Raw genomic sequence first — 26,604 nt, 5'->3', positions numbered from 1 at the left:
TCCAGATGGGCATAACATCCCCCCTAGTGAACTTGCTGGGAGTGCATGCAGGAGTCTGTCTCCGCCTTCCCATCTCTCACTAAAATAAAAATAAATATTTTAATAAAAAAAAACAGTACCAAGTTAGGAAAAATAATAGCATTAAAAAGAGACCTCAACCTCCAAATAAAGTTCACAAATTAGAAACCTGAATTGAATTTAGTGTCTTTTTTTTTTTTGAAAGTCATTTATTTGACTTACAGTTATAAGTCCAAGTGTTCTAAAAAATCCCAGACATGGTTTATTGTATACTTGGATAATATTAATAAACTTAAATCTTACCTGACATTTGTTGCAGCATAAACCATCAGCACATTGTGATCCTGGTTTCAACACACAAAGTTGAGGATCACAACAGCTAGAAGGTCCACATTGCTATGATGAGTGGAATGCAAATAAAAACACATTATAACATAATATGATCTTCAGTAGAAGCTATGTTTAATGAGTTTTTGAGTTTTGGAAAAAAATATAAATGCTGTTGACATTTATAGATTTTTGTACAAAGAACAATTAAAACACTAAGGTATTTTTCAGATCAAAACACAGAAACTAGTAGTACCCCACTAACTCTTCATCAACTCAAATACTGGGTAAAATATATGGAACAAACTTTTTCAGAAACTAGATAATAGTAACAGGATAGAATAACATTATCAGTGCCTAGAAAGTGGGAGAAAAAGGGAGCTATTGATCAAAAAATACAAACTTTCATTTATAAAATGAATTAGTTCTGAGAAACTAATGTACAGCACGTTGACTCCAGTTAACTATAATGGATTATATATACTTGAAATTTGATAAGAGGACAGATGAAGTACTCTCCACACACATAGATACACACACACACACACACAATGATAACTGTGTGATGAAAATTGGTTTGATTGTTGCAATCATTTCACAATATACTGGTACACACACCACACTGGTACAATATACTGGTACAAACACCACACTGTACACCTTAAACATATACAATTCCTATTTGTCAATTATAACTCAATAAACCTGGATGGAAAGCCCACTGCAATGTTAAACAGAACAGTCTCTATGACTGCCCACACTTTTTACACCAATCATCAGTTCAGTGGAGTCTCAAAACCTCCCGCAGGTTTGAAAACTTACTAGAAGAACTCAGAGATCTCACTGAAAGCTGGTATACTCTCAGCTATGGTTTATTGTATAAAAAAATACAAATTAAAACCAACCAAGAGAAAAAGCACCTAGGACAGAATCCAAGAGAAGCACTAACATGGCACTCTTATTACCTTCACCCCAAAGAATCATAAACACATTACACTCCAACCATTGATGTGTGACACTTCTTAACTCATTCTGTGGGGCCAGTATTACCTAATACCAAACCCAGTCAAAGACATTACAAGAAAGAAAAATTACAGACCAATCTCTCTCATAAAAAATGCATGTAAAAATATTCAACAAAAAATTATTAAATCAAATGCAACAATGTATTAAAAAATATACACTACAACCAAGTGGGATTTATCACAAGTATGCAAGACTGGTTCATCATTCAAATACCACTTAATATAATCCATTATAATGACAAGCTGAAGTAGAAAAATCATATGGCCATAATAAGTGATATAGGAAAAGCATCTGACAAAATCCAACTCTCACATATATACAAAATGTTAGCAAAACAGGAATTAAAGGAATCTTTCTCAAGCTGATAAATGTTAAAAAAAAAAAAAAAAGTTACAGCTAGCATCGTACTTATGGTGAGATAAGTTTTCCCCCTTAAAATCAGAACAAAGCAAAGATGCCCTTTCTCACCACCTCTGTCCAAATCTTAATACAAGAAAATGAAATTTACAAAATACATGTTATAAAGAAGTAAAAACGTTTTCTATTCAAAGAACATTCCAAATAATGGGTCAAATAACAACAGCAAACACAAAATCTTCCTGTGACTAATAAATGATTATAACAATTTTGCTGGATACCAAGTTAATACACAAAATTCAACATTTTCCTGAATACCAACAATAAAAAAATGAGAATTTGTAATAGAAAACACAATTCTGAGTATTTTATTTTTTTTGTTGCAATCGTGAAGGGGATTATTCTTTTGAGTTCCTTCTCAGTTGTTTCATTGTTGGCATATAGAAAGGCTATTGACTTCTGTATGTTAATTTTGTATCCTGCGACCTTACTGTATTGGCTTATTGTTTCTAGTAGTCTTTTTGTGGATTCTTTGGGGTTTTCAATGTATAGGATCATATCATCTGCAAAAAGTGATACCTTTACTTCTTCTTTTCCGATATGGATGCCTTTTATTTCTTTGTCTTGTCTGATTGCTCTGGCTAGAACCTCTAGTACCACATTAAATAAGAGTGGAGAGAGTGGACAACCCTGTCTTGTTCCTGATTTAAGGGGGAAAGCCTTCAGTTTAGTGCCATTTAATATGATGTTAGCTGATGGTTGATCATATATGGCCTTTATCATGTTGAGATATTTTCCTTCTATACCCATTTTGTTGAGAGTCTTAAACATAAAATTGTGTTGTATTTTATCGAAAGCCTTTTCTGCGTCTATTGATAAGATCATGTGGTTTTTGTTCTTTGTTTTGTTGATATGGTGTATTACATTAACCGTTTTGCGTATGTTGAACCATCCTTGAGATTCTGGGATGAATCCCACTTGATCATGATGTATTATTTTTTTAATATGTTGTTGTATTCGATTTGCTAGTATTTTGTTTAGTATTTTAGCATCTGTATTCATTAGAGATATTGGTCTGTAGTTTTCTTTTTTTGTGCCATCCTTGCCTGGTTTTGGTATGAGGGTTATGTTGGCCTCATAAAATGTGTTTGGAAGTATTGCTTCTTCTTCAATTTTTTGGAAGACTTTGAGTAGAATAGGAACCAAGTCTTCTTTGAATGTTTGATAAAATTCGCTGGTATAGCCGTCAGGGCCTGGACTTTTATTTTTGGGGAGGTTTTTAATGGTTTTTTCTATTTCTTCTCTACTGATAGGTCTGTTTAGGCTTTCTGCTTCTTCTTGACTCAGTCTAGGAAGGTTGTATTGTTCTAGGAATTTATCCATTTCTTCTAGGTTGTTGAATTTAGTGGCATAAAGTTTTTCATAGTATTCTACAATAATTCTTTGTATATCTACGGTGTCCGTGGTGATTTCTCCTCTTTCATTTTGGATTTTGTTTATATGAGTTCTTTCTCTTTTTTCCTTGGTAAGTCTTGCCAAGGGTTTGTCAATTTTGTTGATCTTTTCAAAGAACCAATTCCTTGTTCTATTAATTTTTTCTATAGTTTTTCTGTTCTCTAATTCATTTATTTCTGCTCTGATTTTTATTATCTCCTTTCTTCGGCTGGTTTTGGGTTGTCTTTGTTCTTCTTTTTCTAGTTCCTTAAGGTGGGAAGTTAAGTGGTTCACTTGGGCTCTCTCTTGTTTGTTCATATATGCCTGAAGCGATATGAACTTCCCTCTTATCACTGCTTTTGCTGCATCCCATAGATTCTGATATGTCGTATTGTCATTTTCATTAGTCTGTATATATCTTTTGATCTCTGCACTTATTTCTTCTTTGACCCATTCATTTTTTAAAAGTATGTTGTTTAGTTTCCACATTTTTGTGGGATATTTTTCCTCTTTTTTGCAGTTGAATTCTAGTTTCAAGGCTTTATGATCAGAAAATATGCTTGGTACAACTTCAATTTTTCTGAATTTGCTGATATTGTTTTTGTGGCCCAACATATGGTCAATTCTTGAGAATGATCCATGTACACTGGAGAAAAATGTATACTCAGTCACTTTGGGATGAAATGTCCTGTAGATGTCTATCATATCCAGGTGCTCTAGTGTTTTGTTTAAGGCCACTATGTCTTTGTTGATTCTCTGTTTGGATGACCGATCTAGAGCCGTCAGCGGTGTATTGAGGTCTCCAAGTATGATTGTATTTTTGTCAGTTTTTGTTTTAAGATCAATAAGTAGCTGTCTTATATATTTTGGTGCTCCTTGGTTTGGTGCATATATATTAAGAATTGTTATGTCTTCTTGATTCAGTGTCCCCTTAGCCAGTATGAAATGGCCATTTTTGTCTCTAAGTACTTTTCCTGTCTTGTAGTCAGCATTATCCGATATGAGTATTGCTACACCTGCTTTTTTTTGGATGTTATTTGCTTGGAGTATTGTTTTCCAGCCTTTCACTTTGAATTTGTTTTTATCCTTGTTACTTAGATGAGTTTCCTGTAGGCAGCATACAGTTGGATTTTCTTTTTTAATCCATTCTGCTACTCTGTGCCTTTTTATTGGTGAGTTTAATCCATTTACATTTAGTGTAATTATTGATACTTGTGAGTTCCCTATTGCCATTTTATATCTTGCTTTCTGTTAGTTTTGTGTCTTGTTTGATCCTTCTCTTTCGTTTTTCTATCTTTTGTTTTTATTTGGTTGTATTCCATACATCTTTCCTCTGTTGCTATCTTTTTTATCTCATGTGCTTCTGTGGTGGTTTTTTCAATGGTGGTTACCTTTGAGTAATGAAAAGGGTCCCTACCCTGTTCATTGTAGCGAACTATTTTGTGAGTACTTTTGCACTCCATCGTCCTTTGCTACTGTTAATCTCCGTCTTCTCCCCCTCTTTCTTTTTGTTGTTGTCACAGTTTAAATTTGGTTTTATTGTGTTCTTCTTGGAGCTTTTACTTGTGGCTCTGTTTTTTTTTTGTTCTTTGTATCTGATTGGAGAACCCCCTTTAGTAATTCCTGGAGTGGGGGTTTTCTGATGATAAATTCCCTCATCTTTTCTGTATCTGTGAATGTTTTTATTTCTCCTTCGTATTTGAAGGATAGCTTTGATGGGTATAGTATTCGTGGCTGAAAGTTCCTCTCTTTCAGGACTTTAAATATTGGGGTCCACTCTCTTCTAGCTTGTAGAGTTTCTGCTGAGAAATCTGATGATAATCTAATGGGCCTTCCTTTATATGTTGTATTCTTCTTTTCCCTGGCTGCCTTGAGAATTTTTTCTTTGCTGTTGGTTTGTGTCAATTTCATTATGATATGCCTTGGAGTAGGTTTGTTGGGGTTAAGAAAACTTGGAGTTCTGTTTGCTTCTTGAACTTGAGGCTTTAGTTCTTTCCACAGGCTTGGGAAGTTCTCATCAATTATTTAGAAAACACAATTCTGTTGATATTACTACAGAAACAATGAAGTACTTGAGAACAGTCCTAACAAAATTTTACAGAAGACATATGAGAAAAATTATGAAACTCTGATGTAAGCAATCAAAGATGTAAGTAAGTAGAAAGATATTCTATGTTCATGAATTTTAAAAAAAAAAAGTAAATATTATTAAGTTGTTAGTTCTTCCCATCCTGATCTAAACATTCAATGTAATTTCAATCAAAATTCCAGCTAGTTGACAAACTGACTCCAAAGTTTATATAAGAGGCAAAAATTCATAATAGTCTATGTAATACAGATAAAGAAAAAGGAGAAAAAAAGAGGAGGAGGAGAAAGAGGAAAACTGAAGCACTGATAAATCCAACTTCAAAATTATTATAAACTGAAATAATGACCATATAATATTCACAAAAGAATAAACAAGGAGATAATTGAAACAAAACAGAGGCCCCAGAAATAGACCTAACAAATTATAAAATGCATGACAATGGAGCAATAAAATTTAATGGAGAATGGATAATCTTTTCATAAATGTTTGCTGTAAAATTGGACATTCACATAGAAAATAATTCCTCTAGACACTGACACTACACCTTTGACACACACACACACTCACACAAAGCACCCCTGAAAATGCATCATAAACCTAAATGTAAAATGCAAAACTTTGACAATTTAGAAGGGTATATTTAAGAGTGTAGATCTCATGTTAAGTGTTTTTCCACAATATAAATAAATAAATAGAAATAAAATCGGTCTTGGCCCTGGCCGTTTGGCTCAGTGGTAGAGCATCGGCCTGGCGTGCAGAGGTCCCAGGTTCGATTCCCAGCCAGGGCACACAGGGGAAGCACCCATCTGCTTCTCCACCCCTCCCCCCTCCTTCCTCTCTGTCTCTCTCTTCCCCTCCTGCAGCCGAGGCTCCATTGGAGCAAAGATGGCGCGGGCACTGGGGATGGCTCCTTGGTCTCTGCCCCAGGCGCTAGAGTGGCTCTGGTTGCGACAGAGCAACGCCCCAGAGGGGCAGAGCATCGCCCCCTGGTGGGCAAAACGTCGCTCCCTGGTGGGCGTGCCGGGTGGATCCCGGTCGGGCGCATGCGGGAGTCTGTCTGACTGTCTCTCCCCATTTCTAGCTTCAGAAAAATACAAAAAAATAAATAAATAAAAGAAATAAAATCGGTCTTAAATTATTTCAGGAAACAGTAAGTAAAGGAGAGTTTTCCAACTCATTTTATGAGTCTAGTCTTACTCTGATGCCAAAACAAGATGCAAATATTACAGGAAAAAAAAACTATACAGGCCATAGTTTCCTCTGAAAGTAAGTGCTATAATCCTGGTGAAATTAAAATCTACCTAACTAGCTAGCTAGATAGATCTATGAAAATCCAATTAAAACTTATCTCAGTAAAGCATAATTGGGTTAGCATTCACAGCCAATCAATGAAAATCAATGAATAAAAGAGAAAATACATATGATCAGCTCAATAGACAGAGAGATAAAACATTTCACAAAATTTGATACTAATTCTTGATTCAAAGCCCTCCTCTAACTATTAATAGAAGGGAACTTCCTCAACATGATAAAGGGAATCTGTTTTAAAAATACTTATATCTAACATTATATTTAATAGTGAAAGTCAGAAAGTTTTTTTTTTCTAAAATTAAAAACAAAGCAAAGATGACCATTCTCAGCACTTTTCATCAAACTAAATCCAAGCTGAACTCAGAAATGTCAATTGTATTTTTTACAGTAGCAATGAACAGTTATTAAATAAAATATTAATGCTGTCGAAACCAGTCCACTATAGAACTAAACTGATTAAAGAATTAAACACCAAAAAAAAATCCAATTAAAAAATGTGCAATGGACCTAAACAGACACTTCTCCAAAAAGAACATATAGATGGTCAATAGACATATGAAAAGATGCTCAGCATCACAAATACTAAGAGGAATTCAAAAACCTCAACAAGATACACCTCACACCTGTCAGAATGACTGTCACCAATAAATCAAAAACAATGTGTTGACAAGGATGTGCAGAAAAGGGAAGTCTCATGCACTGATAATGGGATGCAGATTGGTACAGCCACCATGGAAAACAGTCTGGAGTTTTCTCAAAAAATTAAATATAGAACTGCTTTATGACCCAGTAATTCCACTTCTGGGAATACATCTGAAGAAACTCAAAACACTGGTTTGAAAGAATAAATGCAACTCCATGTCCACTTCAGCACTATTTACAATAGCCAAGATTTGAAAGCAGTCTAAGTGCCCATTAGTAGATGAGTGGATAAAAAGGAGGTGGTACATTTACATAATGGAATACTATGTGACTATAAAAAAAAGATGAAAATCCTACCCTTTGCAAAAGCATGGTGGACCTGGAGAATATTATGCTAAGTGAAATAGGCCAGTAAGAGAAAAACAAATACCATATGATTGATTCACTTATATGTGGAATCTAATGAACAAAATAAACTAACATACAAAATAGAAAAATACTCAGCCACAAAGAGCAGACTGACAGCTTTCAGAAGGGAAGGCGGGGGGCGGGGGGGAGACTGGGTGAATAAAGTAAAGGGATTAAGTAAAAAAAGAAGAAGAAGAAAAAAATCACAGATACAGACAACAATATGATGATTATCAGAGGAAAAGGAGGGTGGGGGACATTTATAAGAGATTAAAGGGGAAAAAATAGTGAACACACAATACAACAATGTTTTATAGAATTCTACACCTGAAATCTATATTTTACTAGCCAATGTCACCCCAATAATAGCAACAAAAATTTCTTAAAAATGAAAACCTGGCCCTGGCCGGTTGGCTCAGCGGTAGAGGGTCAGCCTGATGTGTAGAAGTCCCAGGTTCGATTCCCAGCCAGAGCACACAGGAGAAGTGCCCATCTGCTTCTGCACCCTTCCGCCTCTACTTCCTCTCTGTCTCTCTCTTCCCCTCCCGCAGCCAAGGCCCCATTGGAGCAAAGTTGGCGTGAATGCTGAGGACGGCTCCATGACCTCCGCCTTAGGTGCTAGAATGGCTCTAATTGACTGAGCGATGCCTCAGATGGGCAGAGCATTGCACCCTGGTGGACATGCTGGGTGGATCCTGGTCGGGTGCATGCAGGAGTCTGTCAGACTGCCTCCCACTTCTAACCGGAAAAATACAAAAAAAAAAACCCTAAATTTAACACCATCTGCAAATATTGGCAGAATCAATATTGGTAAGAGGGCAATTCACCTAAAATTGATATATGGATACAACACAATTCCAATCAAAGTCCCTACATCCACATGCTAATTCTCTAACTGTAGTTCTCTAATGGAAATACAAAGGTCCTAGAATAGTAAAACTATCTTAGAAAAGACAAAGTTGGGTGATTTACACTATCTGTTTTCAAGACATACTGTAAAAGTACACTAATTAATACAATGTGAAATTGGTATAAGAATGGATATATAAACCAACAGAAATGAATAGAATGATAGACACACGTGGTAATTTATTTTCATAGGATGTTAAGGTAAAACAATGGTGAAAAGATGGTTATTTTAACATATACTGCTAGAAAATAATTATATATGTGTGAAGGATAATGACTGTCAACCCAAATCCTTCAACAAACACAAAAATAACTCAAATGGATCACAGACTAATTTTAAAAGTTTTAATGGTATAACTTCTAGTAGAAAACATAGAGGAAAATATGCATTACTTTGGATAAGCAAAGATTTATTAGGATAGGCAAAAAAAAAAAAAAAAAAAAAAAAAAAAAAAAAAAATATATATATATATATATATATATATATATATATATATATATATATATGACCCAGCAGAAAAAAACTATAAATTGGGCTTTAAAAAATAAATAATGCCACCTGGCTTATGATGGTGCAGTGGATAGAGCACTGACCTGGGGCACTGAGGTCATCGGCTTAAAACCCTGGGCTTGCCCAGTCAAGGCACATACAACAAGCAAGCAATGAACAACTAAAGTAAAGGAACTATGAGTTGATACTTCGCACTCCCTCTTCCTTCCTCTCTCTCTAAAATCAATAAATAAAATCTAAAAAAAAAAAAAATCAGCCAAAAATAATAATGTCTGCTATTTAAAGGCTTTGCTAGAAACTATAAGGGTAATCCGTGCTAGAAACAAATATTTGTAATATACATGTCTGACAAAGAATTGGTATCCAGTCTCTACAAAGAACTCTTACAAGTCAATAATAAAAAAGAATAAATAAACAACTTAGTTTTAAAGCTGGCCAAATACTTGAACAGATTATTCAAACAGCAAATGATCAGTAGGACAAAAGACATGCTCAACATCATTAGGGTCATTAAGATAATACAAATCAAAACCACTGGAATGGCCAAAATTTAAAAGCTGCAATATCAATTACGGGTGAAGTTATGGTGGCAAAGTTTCATATATTGCTGATAGGAGTGAAAAATAATACAACCACTTTGGAAAATAGTTTGAAAGTTTCTTATAAAATACATTTATTATAGGACCCAGCAATTATTTTAGAAATTCAGAATAATGACCCAATACTGTTAACAACTCAAATGTCCATTATCAGGTGGATGGGAAACCAGATTGTGGTTTATACAAACGATGAAATATAACTCAAAATGAAAAGGAAGAAGCTATTATGACATAAAACAATGTGGGTTAATCTCAAAAACATTGTATTGAAAGGAACAAGCCAGACAGAAAGAATATGTGTTGTATCATTTCTTTCACATGACTTTCTTGATCAGGCAAAACTAACATAATTAGAAGTTGCCTGGAGTTGAGAAGAGGAGGAAATTATTGCAAAGGGGGCATGAGTAGCCTTTTGGGTATAATGAAAAGAATTTATATCTTAATTGTACCAATACTCATATACATTTGTCAAAACTCACCAATTAATATACCTAAAATGAGTATATTTTATTGTATATAGATTATGACCCAATAAAAGTGATTTGAAAAAGATAAAGAAGAGTTAAAAGAGAAGAGTTGCTCTACCCAATGATGAAACACAATACAAAGAAAGCACAGTAATTAAGACAACGTGATATATGGACAAGTACATTCACTCCCATATATGTATCAAATCCTAATAGCATTTCCTTCTATTTATTTTGTAACTATAGAAATCTATAATATCTGATGTATTGTTGCAAATACATAATTATCTAGAATCATTATATCTTGGACTTTTGCATTTATATTTTCAAGATTACCTTGTGAAAATCATCCAGTATTAACATAGTCCTCCCTCACATTGTTACTGGTTTCACTGAGAAATGAAACCCTAAAAAATATGTGGTGGTTCACTGTCTTGTTAAGCTTCAATAAGAATTTTATAAAATGTCCAAATTAAGGTTTGGAAAGATCTTATACTTTTAGTCTGCAACCCAAATCCTCATTCTAGACTTTTATTTTTCCCATTAGCAATAATTTTTTGGAGTATATTATATATTTGTCCAATACTCTTCAACTTATAAAACCTAGATAATATATTCTTGTATGTTATTCAATCTTGATTTCACTTACTGCCATATTCTACATGACACTCAGTTATATTTGAGATCTAAAACATTTGTGACAAGAAATTACATAAAACAATACATTAATTCATTAATTTTCCCAGTTATCATACTTACATCTGGCGAACCACAGTCACAAGTTTCAGGGCTCTCCACTTTGCCATTGCCACAGACTGCTGCTGGAACACGTTGCATTTGTGGCTGATTGTGAAGACATTTAGCACCCATATTTGAAATGAAACTTTTGAAGTCACTCAAACTGCAATTGCTAAAAGTCTTCACACCACTGGATTGCCTAAAGATGAATCCACATAATGTTGGTATCAGTATACTCTTGAAAACACAACTCTGTATTATATAAGTTAATTTCAAAATATTAAATTTAATAAAAAAAATGATAAATGTTCACAACAAAAGCTTAAGAGACCAAAATCATTCTTGAGGAAGTTATGTAACTTATTCACTAGAATACATGTCTTTATTAAAACAAAATTAAATACAACTCAATAAAAAACTGATTAGAAAGTGAATAAAGAGCTTAAGCAGATATTTTTCCAAAGAAGACATATAAATAGTTAACAGGTTTATGAAAAAAGTACACAAAATCACTAAATATTAGGAAAATGCAAATCAAAACCACAATGTGGTATCACCTCACAACTGTTAGAATGGTATTATCAAAAAGTATGAATGTGGAGAAAAGGGAGCCCTTCTGCACTGTTGGTGGGAATGTAAATTGGTATAGCCGCTATGGAAAATAATATACAGGTTTCTCAGAAAATTAAAAATAGATCCATTTTATTATAACTTTGGAACAATCTACTAGAAATGAGATCAGTATCTTGACAAGATATCTGCCCTCTTGTATTCATTGAGAATAGCCAAGACATGAAAACAACCTAAATATCCATTGATGGATAAAGGATAAAGAAAATTTCACACACAACAACAAAACAACACACACACACACACACACACAGATTATTCATATTTTAAAATCCTGTCATTTGTGAGAATATGAATGAATGTGGAAGACATACTAAGTGAAATAAGCCAATAACCGAAAGACAAATATTGCATGATCTCACTTACATGTGGAATCTAGTTGTCAAACTCATAGATGCAGAGAGTAAAATGGTAGTTGCCAGGAGGTAAGGACAAGGAAAATTAGGGAAATATTGGTCAAGGGGTACAAAGTTTCAGTTATGCAGAATAAGTTTTGGAAATTTAATATATAGTAATGTTACTGTATTTAACAATAACTGTATTGTATATTTCAAGTTTTGTTAAAAGGACTCCTATTAAATGTTTCTACAACAAAAATTTAAGAGTAGGTTAATTTTATTTTTATATGCAATACAAACTATCTTGAAAATCTTTTTGTGTTTTTGGGTGAGATTTATGCAAATTCTTTCACATAGAGGAAAATGGCTATATATGTGTATGATACCTCTACCAAGGTGAAATAAAACTGAAATGATGACATGAAAAAAAAAACCATATTCTTTTACTGTAAATTCCCATATAAATACCAACAACTGTTCATACATTTCTTCTACTTCCTCCATCTTTCCTTTCCCCTGAGCGCTATCAAATTAAGAATCAAGCTCTTTGAAAGTTTAAATCTATTTCAATGTTTTCCAATGTTTATACTTTGTACTAAATATATAACATGATAGTTAATTTATTAGACTTAACTTACTTTAGGAGAGAATTTTGTCATCTTTATTGCTAGTGTCACATCACCTGCACAGCTCGTAGCAAACATAGAATCAATTGTCTATTGATTCTTCATAATAACAACAGATTTTTATCAAGCAAACCATACTATGCTTAGACCTGAACATTCTCAAAAATCCCAGGGAAACTATATATTAGCCAAAATTTTAAACAATTATGTCCATACGCCAATATAAAAATACTTTCAGAGAATAAATAATTCCAGAGGATGTCACTCTCAATATGTAGTAAAAGTTTGTAAGTCAAGAAAGAAACTGACATTTCTGGAGCATCAATTTATTATTAGGAGATACTTCATATAAGTGATCATTTAATCTGCCCACAACCAGGGAGTTTTGTATTGTCATCAACATTTTATAGAAATTGAGCCAGCATACAAAGAAGCTAAAATCTTCATCAAATTTATATAGTTCATAAATTAGCAGAATCAGTCACACATAGTTACAGACTTCAAATTCACATACTTTTACCCAAAAATTCATCTTTGAATATTACATAATTCAAAATATTCACTATTGAATATTATAGGTATTTTATTCTAAACCAAATCTTTTGATGATTTTACCACCAAAATTGAAAGATGAAAATACAGATCACGTCAGAGTAATGACAGCATGAGAGATACTCTTCATCGCTCCCCCTGAAATTTCAACAAATTGAATAGCTATAACCAGTGAAATAACCCCAGCTGATGGCCCTGACAGGTTGGCTTGGTGAACCAAGAGTCAACCCAGCATGCGGAAGTCCAGGGTTCCATTCCCAGTCAGGGCAAACATGAGAAGTAATCATATGCTTATTTTCCTCTCCCTCTTCCCCTTCTCTCTCTCTTTCTCTTTCACAGGCAGTGGTTTGATTGGTCCAAGTGTTGGCTACAGATGCTGAAGATAGTTGGTTCAAGCATTTGCCCCAGACTGGGGTTGCTAGGTGGATCCCAGTCAGGCCACATGCAGGAGTCTGTCTATCTTCACCTCCTAACACTTAAGAAAAAAAAAAGAAACCCCATCTGGGCTTGCAGTCTTGCCTATAAAGATCTATGCATGGAATCAACTAACAGTGAGAAGAGTTGACAAGGGGGGAGGGACAGAAGATAAGATGCACTCAAAGTCAGCAACCTGGACTACCTGGATTTTTGTCTGCCAAGGCTCTGGAGAGGAAGCCCGAACTGTCTGGATTTTTGTCTGCAGGGGCTCCACAGAAGGGAGAAGTCTGGAATGACTGGGTCTTCTTTTGCCAGGAGAAGCAAAGATATTGAGGGGCAGAGGGGCAGATACTAAACCAAAGTGGTAGCAGAATGAGGGGTCATGGACAGTGTTCGATGGTGTTGGCAGCCTACACTCAAGCAGACACAGGGAAAAAAAAAAGTATGATCTCCCAGCTTCCAGTCTCCTTCATCTCAAGAGGTACAGATAGTGGTGGAGACATATCACCCAGCTAGCCCTCCAGAGCAACTCTCCCCCAAAGAGCATATAGCTGCTCTTTGTCTGGTCCTCTGGTCTGTTGAGACAAGGAGAGAAGTGACTAGAGGCCTAAGATAGCCATTGTTAAAGCCATAAAGCCCACAAAGCACACCCCACCTATCACTGGAACTGCAGCCTTGCCTGCATCATTGTGACAGCAATATCTCAGTCAGCTCAGGAATGTCACAGAGCTAAAACTTGTAATACAGTAAGTACCACATACTGGAAGAAAACAAAAAAAAAACATTGAAAACTAAAATGTGTTTTTCTTTTATTTTTCATTTTTTTTTATTTCAATATTTTTAATTTAATTTTTGTGGGTATTTTATTTGTTTTGGATTTTCCTCTTTGTTTCTGTAGTGGTTTTTCTCTTGTTCTTCATTATTTTTCATTTTCTATTTTATTGTATTTGTATATTTAATTTTTTAGCTGTTTTTTATTAGATTTCTCAACAATACCACTCTCAAATGCCATCAAGAAAGAAAAAATGAATACCATGTGTACACAATAAAAAGATGTAGTTCCAAAAGAAAATGAAATATCTTTAGAAAGCAATCTCAATCACATGGAAACCTTGGAATTACAACATGATAGAGAATTCAAAATTGAAGTTCTGAAAATACTCAGATGCGAACAAACCCTGATAAGCAATTTAATGAGCTTAGAAAACAAATTCATGAACAAAATGAGTACTCCACCAAGAAGATCAAAACTTTAAAAACAGAAATGAAGAACTCAATACATGAATTGAAAAATGAGGTAAAAAGTTTAGCTACTAGAACAGGCCAGATAGAAGAGAGAATCAATGACATCAAAAACAGGAAACTAGAGATGCTACAGAAAAAGGAAAAGAGAGACTCACAAATTGAAAAATTTTAGAGCTCTACAAAAATTATCAGACTCCATCATAAAGAACAATATAAGAATAGTGGGTATATCAGAAGAAAAGAAGGAGAGGGGAATGGAAAGCTTATTCAAACAAATAATTGGTAAGAACCTCCCAAGCCTATGGAAATATTAGATCCTCAATTCCAAGAAGCAAACAGAAGGCCAAGTTACCTCAACCCAAACAGACCTTCTTCAAGGTATAGCATAATAAAATTGTCAAAAATAAATGACAAGGCCTGACCAGGTGGTGGAGCAGTGGATAGAGCATCAGACTGGGATGCAGAAGGACGCAGGTTCGAGACCCCAAGGTCACCAACTTGAGCGCGGGCTCATCTGGTTTGAGCAAAAAGCTCACCAGCTTGGACCCAAGGTCACTGGCTCCAGCAAGGGGTTATTCGGTCTGCTGAAGGCCCCCAGTCAAGGCACATATGAGAAAGCAATCAATAAACAACTAAGGTGTCGCAATGAAAAACTGATGATTGATGCTTCTCATCTCTCTCCGTTCTTGTCTGTCTGTCCCTGTCTATCCCTCTCTCTGACTCTATCTCTGTCTCTGTAAAAATAAATAAATAAATAAAATTAAAAAAAAAATAAGTGACAAAGAAAAAATACTAAAGGCAGTTAGATAAATAGAATACTCAAGGCAGAGCATAGCATATAAAGGAAGGCCCATTGGGTCAGACTTCTCAGCAGAAACTATAAGCCAGAAGAGAGTGGACCAAATATTCAAAGTACTAAAAGAGAGGAATTACTAGCCAAGAATACTACATCCATCAAAGTTATCCTTCAAATATCAAATAGAAACAGAGGAAACAGAGGAAAGAAATATAGAATACCACCAAACAAGGACAACTGGCAAAAACACAAAAGAGAAGAACCAAACAAGACACAGAGCTACCAGAAAACAAAACAAAAAAATGTCTATAGGAAATCCTCAAGTGTCAATAATAACCTAAATGTAAAAGGACTGACCCATCAATAAAGAGGCACAGGATAGCAGATGGGATTCAAAAGCAAAACCTAACCACATGCTGACTTCAAGAGACACATCTAAGCTTCAAGGACAAATGTTGACTCAAAGTGAAAGGTTGGAAAATGATTCTCCAAGCAAATAATACACAAAGAAAAACAGGTGTAGTCATACTAATATCTGACAATGCTGACTTCAAGACAACAAAGGTAACAAGGGACAAAGACAGACATTTTGTAATAATAAAGAGGACACTATATCAAAAAGATATAACACTTCTTAATATATATGCACCAAATCAGGGAGCACCAAAATATATAATATATCTACTACCTAAAAATAAAAACAGACAAAAACACAATCATACTTGGAGATTTCAACACACCATTGACAACTTTAGATAGAATCTATCTGAGAGATCATCCAAACAGAAAATCAATAAAGAAATATCAGCCTTGGATTCCAAGATGGCAACAGAGTAGGCAGATGTTTCAACTGCCGCCTCCCAGAACCAAACAGGAGTTATAACTAAATTTAAGAAAAGTCATTCTATGCCCTGGCCGGTTGGCTCAGAGGTAGAGTGTCGGCCTAGCGTGTGGAGGACCCGGGTTCAATTCCCGGCCAGGGCACACAGGAGAAGCGCCCATTTGCTTCTCCACCCCTCCGCCGCACTTTCCCTCTCTGTCTCTCTCTTCCCCTCCTGCAGCCAAGGCTCCATTGGAGCAAAGATGGCCTGGGCGCTGGGGATGGCTCTGTGGCCTCTGCCCCAGGCGCTAGAGTGGCTCTGGTCACAACATGGCGACGCCCAGGATGGGCAGAGCATCGCCCCCTGGTGGGCAGAGCGTCGCCCCTGGTGGGTGTGCCGGGTGGATCCCGGTCGGGCGCATGCGGGAGTCTGTCTGACTGTCTCTCCCTGTTTCCAGCTTCAGAAAAATGAAAAAAAAAAAAAGAAAAGTCATTCTGGAAAACTACTTAGGACTAAATGAAGGGGAGTCCATAATCAAGGAGTCACAGAAGCCACATAAAGACTGGTAGGAAAGGTGGAGATGCTAAAAAGACTGCCCTGCTCCCAGGAGTAAGCTGTGGCAAAGGGTCCAGAAGGACTCTCACTGTGGGGAGGTTTGCCCTGAGAGGTGAGGGTCCTAAGTCCCAAGCTGGGTGACCCAGCCTAGAGCACCAGGGCCTAGAGGAGGTGCCCACATAGCATTTGCCAATAAAAAGAGGTAAGGTTTCTGTTGGGCAGATAAAATATATTATGCTCACTTTGTTAAAGATGGCGCTGCCCACATGGAAACCTGTCACCCAAGTGATTGCTTGGGATGGGCATGATTATGTTAATATGTGTTGGGGGAGGGCTTTTGTGCCAAAAAGTTTTAAAAGGAAGAGAGATCACGTTGTTGCAAGGGAAGAGTGATTACATTATAGGAGGGAGAAGAGTGATTGCATTCTAGGAGGAGGGCAGAGAGCAGGGAGGAGAGCACAGTAAGGCCATGTGGAGGAGAGGAGAAGCAGCCAAGATGGCAGAATGCTGAAGGAGAAGCCAGTTTGTGCAGTTTGTGCACAGAGAAGGAAGGAGATGGGGAACAGAGGTGAATAAGGCTAGTGAGCTAGAAACCTTTGATTCTAGGAAACTCGGATAAGTCAGTAGCTTTGTGAGCACTGAATGAGTGGGTTTTGGAGCCCAGTGTGTGTTTTTACTTGCCCGCCAGGTGCAAGCTAGGATTAAAGCTAATGGCCCACCAGTTTTTGGCTCCATTATTTCATTACCGTCTGTTCGAATCTAATGCGAACCTGCATGGGCCAGGAGGCTGTGATGGTGACCTTGGCTACTGGCCATATAGTTTCTGTCTACAAAAAAGAGACAGGAGTTCTCAGACATGCAGGCACTGTGTTAAAGAGCCCACACAGGAAATCTCACTCATAGCCACTTATCCTGGGCTCTAGTGGACATAGGGCTGAGAGGTCTAGTCACATGAGGAAGTGTCAGATTGGTGTCCCCAGAGCCAACCCTGTGTGGAGTCATTCTCCAATACTGTAGTCACCATCTTTCTTGAGTGGAGCAGTTCCTTCTGTGTGGCATCAGCCTGAGGGAGGGCAGCTGCCCCACCCTCAGGAATTTCTCTTGCCCCACCCCATGAAGAATGAGCCATTCTGAGAAGTCAGCCAGGAACAGGACGTGACATGGTTTAGCTGTCTGGCGTGGAGATGGAAGCTTCCCCCCACTCCCCCAAGAATATGACTGGTGCTTCAATAGAAACTGTCTGGACTGTGTACAGACCAAACCGCTGGGTTTCAGAGCCACACCCACCATACTCCTACTGAGGTCTGTGAAAAAAAAAAATAGGACGGATCAAAATATTTGGGCCTAGGAGTGGGAACCACATCTGCCACCTTTCCTAATCCCTGGAAGGCTCCAGGCTCTAGACTCCACCAGAGGTTTTTTATCAGTGGCCAACCAAAACAAGCAGCCAGCAGCAGGAGGCATATCTCAGGGAACCTTGGGCCTCTGGCTGCCTTGACCACAGGCACGGGGCTGGTAAAAGCCAGTGTAGGTGTGCAGCTTGATCTTCCATGTGCACCTGGGTCCAACAGAGGCAGCCACAAAATCTGGTTTGATTATAGCTCCATAAACATTTCTGAGGGCCAATCACAGCAGTGTCTTACACTGGTCTGCATCAGGTTTCCTCCTAAGAGGCCCAGAACCAAGACAGTCAGTGGCCAGCTACAGACTACATCAGAGCAGCATATCCAAAGGGAGAGCATGTCAGGTACCAAACCCAGCTGACGTGAGTTCCACCTTCTGTGATCAACACCTGCATACAGTATTCCAAAAAATTCAAGGAGAGGGGAGACTTCCAAGCTCATTTTATAAGGCAACCATTATCTTAATTTTAAACCAAGTAAAACACCACAAAGAGAAAAAAAATTCATCAGGCCAATATCCTGATGAACATAGATGCTAAAATTCTCAATAAAATATTACCAAACTGGGTCCAGCAACATATTAAAAAGATCATATATCACAATGAAGTGGGATTCATTCCAGGAATACAAGTATAGTTCAACATACATAAATCAATCAACCTAATACACCACATCACAAAAGAAAAAAAATCATAGATGTAGAAAAAGCATTCAATAAGATACAACACCCATTTATGTAAAAAAAAAACCTCACTCAATAAAATGGGTATAGATAGAAAGTATCTCAACATAATAAAGGCCATATATGACGAACCAACAGCCAACATCATACTCAATGGAAAAAATTTAAAAACAATTCCCTTAAGATCAGGAACAAGACAGGAGTACCCCCTTTTACCACTCTTATTCAATATAGTACTGGGAGTCCTAGCCACAGCAATCAGACAAGAGGAAATAAAAGACATCTAACTTAGAAAAAAAGAAGTAAAACTGTCATTATTTGCTGATGACATTATACAGTGCATAGAAAACTTTAATGTCTTAGCCAAAAAATTACTAGACTTAATAAATGAATTCGGCAAGGTGGCAGGATATAAAATTAATATTCAAAAATCAGTGGCATCTTCATCTTCCAATAATAAACTGTCAGAAAGAGAAATTAAGGAAACAATCTTATTCACTATTGCAACAAAAAATAAATAATAAATAAAGTACCTAGAAATAAATTTAACCAAAGAGGTAAAAGATTTGAACCTGGAAAATTATAAGGCGTTGAAAAAAGAAATCAAGGAAGATACAAACAAGTGGAAGCATACACTGTGTTCATGGATAGGAAGAAGTAATACCATTAAAATGTCCATACCACCAAAAGCAATCTACACAGTCAATGCAATTTTATTAAAATAGCAATGGCATACTTCACAGATATAGAACAAATATTCCAAAAATTAATTTATAAGGAACCAAAAAAGAACCCAAATAGCCTCAGCAATCTTGGAAATGAAGAACAAAGTGGGGAGGTAGCATACTTCGTACTATCAAGCTATACAGCAAGGCCATTGTAATCAAAACAGCCTGGTACTGGCATAAAAACAGGGGTACAGATCCATGGAACAGAACAGAGAACCGAGAAATAAACCCATGCCTTTATAGTCAATTAATATTTGACAATGGAGTAAGACAGTCTCTTTTATAAATGCTGTTGGGAAAATTAGACAGGTACGTGCAAAAAAAACAAAACTAAGGAGACAAGACACACAATGGGGTAGAGTCTATTCAATAAACAGTGATGTGAAAATTGGACCAGTATGTGCAAAACAAATAAAATTAAGTCACCTTCTTACACTATATACAAAAATAAACTGAAAATGAATTAAACACTTAAATGTACGACTTAAAACCATAACACTTGTAGATGAAAACATAGGCCGTAAAATCTCTGACATTTCTCTTAACAATATTTTTTCTGATATTCCCCTCAGACATGGGAAACAAAGGAAAAAATAAACAAATTAGACCACATCAAACAAAAAAGTAAAGTATCAACTCAATTAAAAGACAACCTACTGAATAAGAGAACATATTTGCCAATGATATATCTGATTAGAAGTTAATACCCGCCTGACCTGTGGTGGCGCAGTGGATAAAGCATCGACCTGGAAATGCTGAGGTCGCCAGTTCGAAACCCTGGGCTTGCCTGGTCAAGGCACATATGGGAGTTGATGCTTCCAGCTCCTCCCCCCTTCTCTCTCTCTCTCCTCTCTCTCTCTCTGTCTCTGTCTCTCCCTCTCTTCTCTAAAATAAATAAATAAATAAAACTAAAAAAAATTAAAAAAAAGAAGTTAATACCCAAAATTTATAAAGAACACATACTACTCAACACCAAAAGCACAAACAATTCCATCAAAAAAAACTGTGGAGAGGACCAGAACAGATATTTCTCCAAACAGGACATAGAGATGGTCAACAGATATATGAAAAGTTGTTCAGCATCTCTAATACTCAACTTAGATGCTAAAATGCACAGTAGAAACATAATGAGATATTACCTCACACTTATTAGAATGACCATCATCAATAAATCAACAAGCAAATGTTTGATGAAAAGGCAAGGATGTGGTGAAAAGGGAACCTTTCTACATTGTAGGAATGCAGAATGGTGCTGCCACTATGAAAACAAATATGGAGGATCCTCAAAAAGTTAGAAATGAAACTGCCTTGTTATCCAGCAGTTCCATTTCTGGAAATATTTCCAAAAAGACACACTATATATAAAGAATATATGTTTCCTTATGTTCATTGCAGCATTATTTACAATACCAAAATATGAAAGCAACCCAAGTGCCTATCAATAGGCAAGTGGATAAAAGGCAGTAATACATAGTATAGTGGAATATTACTTGGCCATAAAAATAAATGCAGTCTTCCTATTTGTGACAGCATGATAGACCTACAGGGTATCACACTAAGTGAAGTCAATCAGAGAAAGAAAAATACCATATGACTTCCCTTATATGTGGATTCTAAAGAACAAAATAAATGAACAAACAAAATTGAAACAGACTCAAAGACACAGAGAACAGATTGATGGTTGAAAGAAGAGAAGAGGGCTGGATAGATACAAGGTAAAAAAAAGGTAAAGGGATTAAGAAGTACAAATTGGTAGTCACAAAACAGTCTTAGAAATGTACAGTTCAACATAGGAAATATATTCAATAATATTGTAATAACTATGTATGGTGCCAAATGGGTACTAGAAATATCAGGAAACACTTGGTAAAATATGATTGTTTAACCATTATAATGTATACTTAAAACTAATACAAAATAATATTGAATGTAAACTGTAATTGAAAAATAAAACATATAGTTCTTTTAGAAAAACATAAAACAAAGATATTCCCTCTTTTTCAATCAAATTTCTACAGCTTAGTGAAATTGGTTTTAGCAAGTAATTAAGAGAAAGTAGTATGCATACAATAATTCAATTTCTTTGAATAATTAATGACTCAGATATATATATGTATAAAATGTTTTTATATGTAATTCATTTAGAACCCATTTGTGATATAAAATGTGTTTATATATAAATATATATGCTTGAATTTGAACTGTGTTTAGAATGCAAGAGTTGGCCTTTAGGTGGTGCTTTGAAGAAACTATGGAAAGAACATATTTTCAAAAATGAATAACATTTTCACATTTGACTTTTGATCATTCTTCAGTTATGAGTAGGTCTTAGCTTAGCATAAGCCCTTCCACTAATTAAAAAAAAAACTGCAGAATACCAATGACACCCGCTGTAGTCCTTGATTGATAAACTATTTGGGGAACACTGGCAAATTTAGAAATCACTGTAAATAATCCATCCATACTTATGTAATTTTACAGTTTAGAAAACACTTTCACATTTTATTTTTTTGTTTTATTCTTGCATCCCTCTGTGAAATAAGAGAATATACATAACCATTTCCATTTTAAAGATTAGCAAGATAAATATAAATAAGGTGAAATAATTTGTCCAAACTGATATAAATATCATATATTTTATATGAACCTCTAACTAGAAGTTATTCTATGTCTTTTCACAACATTAATCTACTCTAAAAGTAAAACCAAAAATTCTGTCTAAAAATAAAGGCTACCTGTTTGGACAGCTAACATATTGCTAAAGATCCTAACTATGGGCTTTCATAAAACATACAGCCTAAGGAGAAAGCCTCTGCTAATGTATCTTGCAATTTGGATTTGTTATCCTTGACTATTCTTTTTTAAATTTTTATTAATTTTTAATTTATTGTGTTTACATGGATTCAAGTGTCCCATTGAATATAACTCCCTCATCCCCCATAGTATTTCATTGTGTATATGTACTGCTTTTTAATCCACTCATCCGCTGATGGACACTTGGGCTGTTTCCAGATCTTTGCTATTGTGAACAATGCTGCCATAAACATGGGGGTGCCTTTCTCCTTTTGGAACAGTGCTATAGTGTTCTTAGGGTATATTCCTAAAAGTGGGATAGCTGGGTCAAAAGACAGTTCCATTTTTAATTTTTTGAGGAAATCCCATACAGTTCTCCACAGTGGCTGCAGAAGTCTGCATTCCCACCAGCAGTGCAGGAGGGTTCCCTTTTCTCCATGCCCTCACCAGCACTTATTATGTGTTGTTTTGTTAATGAGCGCCATTCTGACAAACAAATGGCCAATAGGCGTGTGAAAAAATGTTCAATGTCACTAATCATCATAGAAACGCAAATTAAAACCACAATGAGATACCACCTTACACCTGTCCTTGACTATTCTTTTTTTTTTTTTTTTCATTTTTTTCTGAAGCTGGAAACAGGGAGAGACAGTCAGACAGACTCCCGCATGCGCCCGACCGGGATCCACCCGGCACGCCCACCAGGGGCGACACTCTGCCCACCAGGGGGCGATGCTCTGCCCATCCGTGGCGTCGCCATGTTGCGACCAGAGCCACTCTAGCGCCTGGGGCAGAGGCCAAGGAGCCATGCCCAGCGCCCGGGCCATCTTTGCTCCAATGGAGCCTTGGCTGCGGGAGGGGAAGAGAGAGACAGAGAGGGAAAGCGCGGCAGAGGGGTGGAGAAGCAAATGGGCGCTTCTCCTGTGTGCCCTGGCCGGGAATCGAACCCGGGTCCTCCACACGCTAGGCCGACGCTCTACCACTGAGCCAACCGGCCAGAGCGACTATTCTTAATGGAACATCTCCCTCCATACTCCTCTTACACTGAAAACTTCATGTTTGTATTTTATAGTACTTGATCCATTTATAGCTAATTGTGATATAGATAAATACTATATTTGTGCTTCAAATATTTGAAACAAAATAAACAATCAATAAATAAATCTTATTATTTAAAAACTTACATAGCTTTTGGATTCATTATACAAATGGCTCCTGAACATTGACATTTCTTTGGGTCATCATAGGATATTCCCAGACTGAGTCCCAGCATCTGGGTGACAATTACTGAAAACGCCTCCAAAGTTATCCCCTGAGGATACTACATTAACAACAAAGAAAATTCAAACAAAAGACAATTCACTGAAGGATGTTAAAAATAATATTTTTCTTATTCTGAATATTTTTACTAGTCTATCAAATACTTAAGAATAGGTAAATACAGATCCTTGCACAGGTGAGAAGGATCTTCTTATAAAATGTTATTGAGATATAAGCATATTGAGTCTATGTCAAGCTTGCCCAAGATGTAACATTTGAATAACATAATAAGTAGCTACCATAAATATAGAAAAGAACCGTTTTTGCATTAGATTTTACATTAGTATTTTGGCTATATGAACCATGATCTTCATTTTACCTAATTTCTTACTACAGCTTTCATATACACTTAGAATAATCCACATGATATTCTGCCTCCCGGCTCAAAAAGTATCCCCATAACAAAATACTGAGTTTAAGTGTGCTGTTTTCTTCCTGCTAATATTCTCAATAACACAGAAACCAGTATCAAGAAACCACATTCTTGGATTAGGCTTCTCATATATTTAACAAGTGCACAAATAATTTCCCTGCCAAAGAGAATGAGACACTTAGTTTTCTCCATCTTTTTTATGGTATCATTTCTGGTGGATGGATGTAAGGTAGTATTTCATTAAGTTTTTATTTTTTTATTTTTATTTAAGTAAGAGGAGGGGAGATAGAGACAGGCTCCCACATGCACCCTGACTGGTATTTACCTGGCAACCCCCCATCTGAGACCAATGCTCTGCCCATCTGGAGCCATGCTATCAACCAAGCTATTTTTAATGCCTGAAGCAGAGGCTCCTCTGGGCCATCCTCAGCGCCTGAGGCCAAGTCACTCAAACCAATCAAGCCATGGCTATGGGAAGAGAAGAGAGAGAGAAGAGGGAAGGGAGGAGAAGCAGATAGTCACTTCTGTGTGCCCTGACCAGGAATCAAACCCAGGACTTCCAAGTACTAGGTCAATGCTCTATCATAGATCCAACTGGCCAGGGCCTCATTAAATTTTTACTTGCATTTCATATATATTTGACAATTTGGCTATACTTTTTGTGAAGTGTTTATTCAATATCTTGTCCATTTTCTATTACATTAGCTTTTTTATTGATTTTTGGAAGCATTTTATATATTCTGTATGGGAGTCATTGTTAGTCATGCATTGTAAATATTCTCCCTACTCTGTGGCCTGTCTTTTCACTCTCTTAATGTCTTTCCATGAACAAAACTTCCTTAAGTTGATCTAGTATACTTCATACAACATTTCCTCTGTGATTAGTTTTTTGTGTCAACTTTAAGTAATCTTTCCTTATGCCCACAGTCATGAAGCTATGTTCCTTTTTCACCTTTCAGAGCTTTTTTGTTTAATTTTACATCTAGATCTATAATCCACTTAAAGTTTATCTATTGAATAATAGTAAACTTAAACATTTATCAAAAAGACCATCCATTGTAATTAGATTTTGGTACTAATCACTTTGCATTGAATGCTAATGTCAAATTATGTTGTATACCTGACACTTATATAATGTTATATGCCCATTTTAGTTCCATTTTAAAATGATCATCCACTAATAAGTAGCGACAATCATCTTAATAAAATATTAGGTATACGCCTATCAATTTTCTGTTTCAAAACTCTATGTCATTGGTCTATTTGTCTACCTGTCTAATCATTGACACTTTATGATAAATAAAGTCCTACTATCAACTGCAGCATTGTTCTGTTAGTCACCAAGATATCTTATTATTAACTCTTTGAATCACCATAAAAATTGTAGATTTAGCCTGTTAACTTTACATACAGACACACACATGCACGCACAGAAACACACACAGAGACAAACCTGCTAGGACATTTTTATTGGGAAATACATTCACCCTTTACATCAATTGTAGGGTCAACAGCTTTATAATACTGTCTGCCAGTTCAGAATCTTAGGCACTGCCTCTAATAATGTTTTATTTTCTCTGTAGAGGGTCTTATACATCTTTTTGCTGGCTTTTTAGTCCTTAATATTTCTTGATTTTTATGCAATTTTTAAAGTTTTGTTTGTTGCCAGTACATAGAAATATAATTCACTTTGTTTTGTTGTTTAACTCTATTTTTACTACTCTGACTCATATATTATAACATGTAAAATTTAATGTAATGGCCCTGGCTGGTTGGCTCAGCGGTAGAGCATCGGCCTGGCGTGCGGGGGACCCGGGTTCGATTCCCGGCCAGGGCACATAGGAGAAGCGCCCATTTGCTTCTCCACCCCCACCCCTCTCCTTCCTCTTTGTCTCTCTCTTCCCTTCCCACAGCCAAGGCTCCATTGGAGCAAAGATGGCCCGGGCGCTGGGGATGGCTCCTTGGCCTCTGCCCCAGGTGCTAGAGTGGCTCTGGTCGCGGCAGAGCAACGCCCCAGAGGGGCAGAGCATCGCCCCCTGGTGGGCAGAGCATCGCCCCTGGTGGGCGTGCCGGGTGGATCCCGGTCAGGCGCATGCGGGAGTCTGTCTGACTGTCTCTCCCCGTTTCCAGCTTCAGAAAAATACAAAAAAAAAAAAATTTAATGTAATGTTAGATGCAGCTATAAACAAGATTATAAAATCTTAGTGGTGTAATATAACCACAAAAAGCCCAGTGTAGATGTTCCTGGTTATGAGTAACCTTACATATGTTCATGCTGAAAAAATTGCATATTGTGCTCCTGCACTTATTTATAAATCTCCATTAAACTCACTAGGGAAAAGGATCACACAAGTTTAAACTGCTCCAACCAAGAAGTGACACACATTATTCGTATTCATATTGCATGGCTCCATCTAGATATAAGAAGGTCTGAGCTATGTGCTCCGCAAATGGGCACATGCTTCCCAGCCACAGCTGTAGATTATCCC

The 26,604-nt window shown here is 36.5% G+C and overlaps 1 protein-coding gene across 1 annotated transcript in view; it reads right to left on the bottom strand.

Annotated features, from left to right (window-relative positions):
- ADAM32 (ADAM metallopeptidase domain 32) overlaps window positions 1–26,604 on the bottom strand; it is a 112,675-nt gene that overhangs the window by 40,240 nt on the left and 45,831 nt on the right. Inside the window, exons 10-12 of the mRNA XM_066237503.1 lie at window positions 23,607–23,743; window positions 10,858–11,035; window positions 322–414 (exon numbers count right to left, since the gene is read on the bottom strand). Coding sequence (XP_066093600.1) covers window positions 322–414; window positions 10,858–11,035; window positions 23,607–23,743 — 408 coding nt within the window. The remainder of the gene's footprint in view (window positions 1–321; window positions 415–10,857; window positions 11,036–23,606; window positions 23,744–26,604) is intronic.

Source organism: Saccopteryx bilineata, chromosome 6, assembly GCF_036850765.1.
Source record: "Saccopteryx bilineata isolate mSacBil1 chromosome 6, mSacBil1_pri_phased_curated, whole genome shotgun sequence".
Lineage (NCBI taxonomy): Eukaryota > Metazoa > Chordata > Mammalia > Chiroptera > Emballonuridae > Saccopteryx > Saccopteryx bilineata.
The sequence above is the reverse complement of the archived record's forward strand: the minus strand, read 5'-3'. Positions and strand labels throughout refer to the sequence as shown.